This window comes from Lygodium microphyllum, chromosome 25 (assembly GCF_053477565.2).
Source record: "Lygodium microphyllum isolate KBCC chromosome 25, Lygodium_microphyllum_v1.1.10, whole genome shotgun sequence".
Taxonomy (NCBI): domain Eukaryota; kingdom Viridiplantae; phylum Streptophyta; class Polypodiopsida; order Schizaeales; family Lygodiaceae; genus Lygodium; species Lygodium microphyllum.
Genome location: NC_141159.1, coordinates 44341712 through 44348644, shown reverse-complemented (window position 1 = coordinate 44348644; position 6933 = coordinate 44341712). Strand labels below are relative to the sequence as shown.

Sequence of the window (6933 nt, the reverse complement as noted above, 5' to 3'; positions counted from 1 at the left end):
TCTCATGGAGTGTTTGTAGTGTAAACAAATACAATTGCATAAGAAGGAACATGGATTGTATTCCTTCACCTTTCCACCATGAGCTCATTAAACAATTGGAGGAGCCAATTAATCTATAGGTGGAACCATTTTTTAAAAAACAAATAAGAGGAGCTTCCAATGGCAAGTTTCAACACAAGAAAACCATTGTTTTTAACATTCCCACAATGAATTTCCACAATTTTCGAGAACTCATTTCATGAAACTTTTACTAAAATGCAAAAGTTTTAAGACTTTGCCAATAGCTTCGATTTATTAACTAGTGATAAGAAGTCGAGCTTCCTTTTGTGGGACAAAAAAAATTGCTTGCTATTCCTGAAATAGCTTTCTTACTTGCTCTTGATACGAATATCTGCAATGCGAGAACACAACAAAAATATGACAACATCACTTTGAAACTACACATCATTTGTTTTAGAATTCTCCCTGGGAAGTTGCCCTGACGCTTCTTATTGGTAGAGAATAACTCCAAGAGGCATAGAAGGAGACCTTTTTACTTAATGGTATGGAAATTGACATGGATGAGTATTTATAACTTTTGCTTTTTAGCAAACATTTCAAAATACTTGAATTCACCTCACCCTCAATAAGTTTTGATAGCCCTATATGACTTACACCCCCGCTTGTGCATTGCCAAGATACATTGTTATACTCTCAAAGACAATGTCCCTATGATAACTTTTTGCAGCAATAGTTTGATAATAGGCAAATCTAGCTTGCTCGCCTTTAAAGCGAGTCAATGGATACACTTGTAAACACTTTTCTTTTCTTTTTTATTTTTAATACAATATTACCACCTTTCTTTATTAGAAAGACAGCTGAGTGAAATGTCATTTTATAAATTTATAAAACAATCATAGTCGTTTTTTCCCGTTTTGAAACCCGGTGTAGCGCCGAGAGGTTTCCGAAGTTACCATGGGAGGGAGGTTCCCACGACGTGAGTGTTTATTGGATGATGCAGCGGATGACGAAAGCGGAAATAAATTAATCCGCCTTTCGGGTGGCCAATTAAGATGGAAGGGGTGATACCGATGGAGGGAACTGATATCTAATAAGGGCAATGTCATGAGGACGAGCAAGACGCATTGAGCTCTCAGCCTCTCAGCTGCATTACTCGCCTTAAGAGCCAGCTACTTAGCATTGCATACAGTGGTAAGAGTGAGGCATCAGAAGAATAGAATGGGGAGTGAGACCGCCGCGGAGGTGCAGCTGCTGAGCTTTTGGGCCAGCCCTTTTGTGATGAGGGTGAAGGTGGCGTTGGCGGCGAAGGGGGTGACCTACGAGGAGGTGCCGCAGGAGCTGGGCGGCGGCAAGAGTGCTCTGCTGCTGCAGTCCAACCCTGTATACGGGAAGGTGCCCGTGCTCCTGCACAAGGGCAGGGCCGTCTGCGAGTCCATCATCATAGCCGAATATATCGATGAGGCCTTTACCAGCCCCTCCGTCACGTCCGCCCCTCTTCTCCCGCGCGACCCTTACGAGAGAGCGCAGGCGCGCTTCTGGGCGGACTTCTGTGAGAAGAAGGTCGTAACTGCTTGTCGTACTAATCAATCACCATCATATATGTATGTGTGTGTGTGTGTGTGTGTGTGTGTTTTGCTGTATTAGACGTGGGTAGATATCACGGAATTACCCTCCAGCTCCACCATCATATTTGTGTGTGTGTGTGTGTGTTTCTCATTGTTTTGCTGTATTAGACGTCGGTCCGTATCACTGAATTACCCTCCACCTCCAATACCGACTTGAATACATATAATTGCATGCAGGTCTTCGCCGCCTTCTTCAAGATGTGGAAAAGCACCCAGGGGGAGGAGCAGGAGGCCAGCATGGAGGAGGTCCGGGCCCACCTGACCACGCTGGAAGCGGCCTACGCCCGGGAGCCGCTGCCTTTCTTCGGGGCCGGCGGGGCCCACGTGGGGCTGGTCGACGTGGTGCTGGCGCCGCTGGTGGCGTGGCTGCCCTTACTGGGGGACATGGCGGGCTTCACACTGGACGCCCAGCGCTTCCCGCGCATACATGCCTGGGCCGCCGCCTTCCGCGCCTCCCCCAGCCTCGCCCCCTGCATCCCCCCGGCCCCCAAGCTCCTGGAATTCGGCCGTTCCATCCGCAGCCGCTTCGTATCGCCGCCCCCGCCCCCGCCCGCGCCCGCCCAGTGAACATTTCATAGACGACCTTTCTTTTCCCCCCCTTTAGCACATTCTAGCTATAGACTATAGTCTATAATCTAATCCATAATATGTTTGGAATTGTAGAGTTTTTTGGGCACGTGTGCCCCAAGGTGACAGCCTATGGGGACCCTACTTCTCCTTTTTAAACAATGTCACAATGTTTTTTAGTTCTTCTCTTTAAAATAGTTATTATTGATCCATCGATGAGGAGTGGTGCATAGCTTGCAAAGTGAAACGTCAATATGATTTTTGTCATATCTATTACATCTATTAACCAAATGTTTTTTTTTTTTGGAAGGGAGGTGTAATGCACATGTACTCAATCAGTCACTTAATATGGCATGAAAGGGTAACATGCACATGTACTCAATCACTCACTTAACATGGCACGAAAAGGTAACACGATAAGTGAGAGCAAGGTATACTCTTGTATTATTCAATGAAAGAAATGATACAACATAGGCACATCCTAGGATTACACTCTCGTGATGGTGCAAATGTGAGGGTTCACCATTCGATATAGGGAATCACATGTAGAGTAGAAATCAAGTACGGCTCAATCACTACTACTCCTAATATAGATATTTTCGACAGCGACGCCCTCACCATTGGGTATAGGGAATCACATGTAGAGTGGAAATCAAGTAGGGCCCAATCTCTACAACTTTCTATATAGATATTTATGGCAGCAACACCATGGTATAGCTATAAAGCCCTTACACTCACCCCCATACAATGGGTTGCTGTCCTCATCAATTTAAGGGTAGTACTTGTTGACTCATTGTGGGGTCTTAACACAGCTCCTTTTAACAAGCTGGTCAGTGTTTGCTAATCTAGAACTTGACTCATTAGCAGGGTGTTAATGCAACCTTTACTATTAAGATTGTTAGTGTACTGTTGCACTATAACTTGGGGGTCTCAACACAACTTTTTCTATCAAGCTGGCCATATCTAGATTTAGTTTTAATTTTGTTGTCATGCTAGTCTACCCTACATTTCAAGAGTGGAGGCTTTGCAAGTCATATGGTAAGCTAAGAGATGACTCAAGGTATATTGAAAATATTATTGTGATTCTCCTTGACCCACGTTGTGAAGGCCTCATTGCCACGTTCGTGGGCCTATGCTTTCAAAATTCAATGGCTTCTTTGAGAGGGTACCTCTTCCACTTAGTGAGGTACTCGAGGTAACATTTGTTCTCTTGGCACCAAAGGATTACTTCTACTTTGAAGGGGCCATTGGAATGAAGCAGTGGAATATGTTGCCTCTATTGGGTACAGGGATAGTACCTGCGTAGAATGGCATGCATGGAATGCATTGTGGGCGCATATGCTTTTTGGTAGATCTAGCTTGTAGGTAACCTCATTCAAGGGACTTGGGTGATGTGATAGGGTCCATAGTATCGATGATTGAATTCGGGGCTCATATTCTTTGGTAGTGGCATATACCTAGAGCTGACGAGAACCATGTTGCCTTTGGTGAAGAGAACTACCTTGCATTTCTTCTTGGCCTATTTGGTCATGGTGATTTTGCCAATTTTCAAACTCTACTTGGCTGATGCATTTCTCTCTCTCCATTTCTTCAAGAAGTCTTCTGCATCTTGATCTTTGGCTTTGGTAGCTCTTGAGGCTAAGGCTAAGGGTGTTATGACTTCTTTCCCTATGGCTAACTCAAAGGGTGCGTAACCTGGTAATGTATGTATTGAGTTGTTATAGTGGATCTCGAGCACATCATGATACAAGGCCCAATCTTTTTGGTCCACCTTGGCATAGCTTCTGAGATGGTCTTCGATACCTTGGTTCACTCTTTTTATTTTCCCATGTGTTTTGGGATGGAGGAATAATGAAAATCTAAGCTATGTTTCTAGAGTTTTAAAGAGTTCCTTTCACATGTCACTCATGAAGCAACCATTTCAATCTAATGCAATGGCTAACTGTAGTCCATGTAACTAGAAGACATGCATGAAGAAGATGCGGCTACCTCATTGGCAATCAATGGTGGCTTGGCAGGGACTTGTTTGAAAAAATAGTCCACCACTACAAAGATGATGGTATAGCCATGGGATTTTGGGATTTTCACAATAAAATCCATGCTAATGACATCCCATAGGTGGTTGGGCACTGGCATTGGTTGAAGTAAGCCAATTGGCTTAAAAGCGTGGCACTTTCACTAGTTGGTAAGTGGGAGCCAGTTGTCTTGGAATGCGGTGCTTTTACTAGTTGACATGTCTTGACATAGTGTATGACTTCCTCCTTCATGTTTAGCCAAAAGAATTGTTTCCCTCGGGTAAGTTACTCATGAATATATGTGTGCATCACATGGGTTCAAAATAAAGTATTTTTAAAACACTATTTTTATACATTTTTTCTTTATATAGGATTTGCATGGAAGCTGAAGCCATTATCAGCTAGAATAGATGCTATAATAAAGATTGAAAAAGTCTTATCTGCATGGTGGTAATGTTGAACCAGATCTTGAAAAGTCTAAGGATGGCAATTGTGTCCCCCAAAAGCCATCTATTGGTGGTGTGAAGGCTAGAAGGTTCCTAGACTTTCATGGGAGACTTAGTAAGATAAACTCTAGGAATGGTGGCTCAACTATTAGATACAATCAATGAAAGCGTCTACATAATGCAGTTAAGGATCACGTTGATAATGGACAAGCTCAGAATAGAAAAGCCAAACACTAAACAAAGTATTCTTTTATTGTGATAAAACAGAGTGGAATGATGATGATCTCAAAGACTTCAAAAATCAATCGAACCTTTTTAAAAAGGAAATGACAGAAGCTTGGGGTAATCAACACTTCACTCACTCTATGGTAAAGAAGTTTACATGTGTATGACATCTCTTTATTGTTTGACTCATATACGGTTTCCTAACTGAATTTCTTTATTTGTTAACTATGTAGCATATTTTATACAACCATGCTCCATATTTTATTAAGAAATATGGATCTCTATCTATTTAGTCAACCCAAGGTATGGAAAAATCACATTATCAAGCAATAACAAAATACTTTAGACATACAAGACATAGAGGTGGAAGATACAAAGTAAATAGTTTATTAGAGGTCTGTCAATGGTTCTATAGACAAATTTGGCACAAATTCAAGCTCAAAGACACAATCGCATCATGTAATACATCATCTTTGGCAAGGACTATATCCACTGTTACCCAAAGAAGAAAAGAGGGATATTTAAACTCGTGTGCAAAGCAAAGATATTCTGAATGGTTACAAACTAAACAAAGAGATGGAAAAATATGGGTTTCAAGAAACCCTTAACATCTTTTAGTCTAACTATGTTACAGAAGAGTCTTTAGTTTCAAGGAATTCACTAGGTCCTCTAAGAAAATCTTTTGTTTCATCCCACTCAATGAGACCTCTACATTTCAGGAACTCTTGTTTCCTATAGCCTAGAAGAAGCTTCAAATTCTTGGCATCTCCTATATGGAAGAGCAAATAAGAGGTAAGAACTCCAAAGTATCCTGCCCTAGATCCACTATATCCAAGCATGAAGCCAAAAACTCTTACATCTTCTTCCTTCTCCACCAAAATTATATTGTCTTAACCTCTATAGAAAGCCTGGGATCCAATCACCTTGGAATAGCTTTCAAAGCCATTAATGGTAAGCTTGGAGAGCTTGACAACCTGCTATGATAAATTGAAATTGTTTGATTATTTAAGCTTCCAATATAATGACCAAGGCCTTGACTTTTGCCAAGTTTCAATGGCCTTGAGCCCTTGGCTCTTCCAAGAAAGTTATTTTCATCTTCAATTTCTATCTGCATAGTAAACCACAATAGTATAAGATGTCAGCAGATAAATATCGAAAAATATTTGTGTATAATGCATAACATACTCTAATATAAGTCACAATTGATATCTTAGAATTATATTTCATACCTTAGGGTTTTCATCTTCTTCAAGAAAACTATCATCATACAGATTTATTGAAATTTTTGGTTTCTCCTCTAATGGAGACTTCAGTTTCTCTTCATACCCCATGTTATTAATACCAAGTTTCCGTTGAATTTGTAAATACTATTCCTCTGTAGGTATCCCCCTCTTTTCATATTCCACGATCTGATTAATATAAGAATGCAAGGCTGTAAAAAAACTGTCTTGAAAATTCTCTCCCTCAACATCAAGAGTTGCTAGCAATTCCTCTTCATAACCTATGAAATTCTTATCATTTTGACCCCATGCAGCAAGGATTGCCAAGCAGTAATCTTCTCTAAGATAAAAAATGTGTTGAATATCATTTAGCAATGCATATCTCTTTTTGTTGATGAGATAATTGGGAAATGTTGGAACACATTCAAGAGGACCTGTTTCAAAATCTGCACTCAACTCTATCTCCTTTTCTTCCACTTTTGTAATGTTCTCACTTTTAAACAAAGCAACATCAAATCCCTACACTAACTGGTTCTCAATATCCTCCTAAAACATTTCACCCTTCTCTTCAACTTCTTTGTCTTTGCATGCAATATCCTCCATCTTCTTCTCTTGTATTGTATCTGAAGAACAACTATCCATATATTGAAGATATACAAGAAATCCAACATCCCTCTGTACAAGAAGACATTGTTGCTGATTCTAATGAAAAGGGAAATTTGCTTTCCACTTCTTGAATTCTTCATCAATAAGGCTAAACCATTGTTTGTAAAGTTGTTTTAGTAGCATTAGAAGCTTCCATTATATCGTTATAATAAACAAATCTCTCAATCTC

General features: G+C 40.6%; 1 protein-coding gene across 1 annotated transcript; it reads left to right on the top strand.

Annotated features, from left to right (window-relative positions):
• Positions 1-1075: 1075 nt before the first annotated feature.
• Positions 1076-2406, top strand: LOC148014153 (putative glutathione S-transferase parC). Its single transcript, XM_087667111.1, has 2 exons — positions 1076-1560; positions 1803-2406. Exons 1-2 carry the CDS (start codon positions 1219-1221, stop codon positions 2190-2192), a joined length of 732 nt encoding a protein of 243 aa, XP_087523237.1. The 5' UTR covers positions 1076-1218; the 3' UTR covers positions 2193-2406.
• Positions 2407-6933: the final 4527 nt, after the last annotated feature.

Bases quoted from the DNA above. Each gene is read 5' to 3' on its own strand.
- LOC148014153 (XM_087667111.1), top strand. From the start codon at position 1,219: ATGGGGAGTGAGACCGCCGCGGAGGTGCAGCTGCTGAGCTTTTGGGCC. The intron at 1,561-1,802 runs GTCGTAACTGCT...AATTGCATGCAG, and splicing joins CGGACTTCTGTGAGAAGAAG to GTCTTCGCCGCCTTCTTCAA.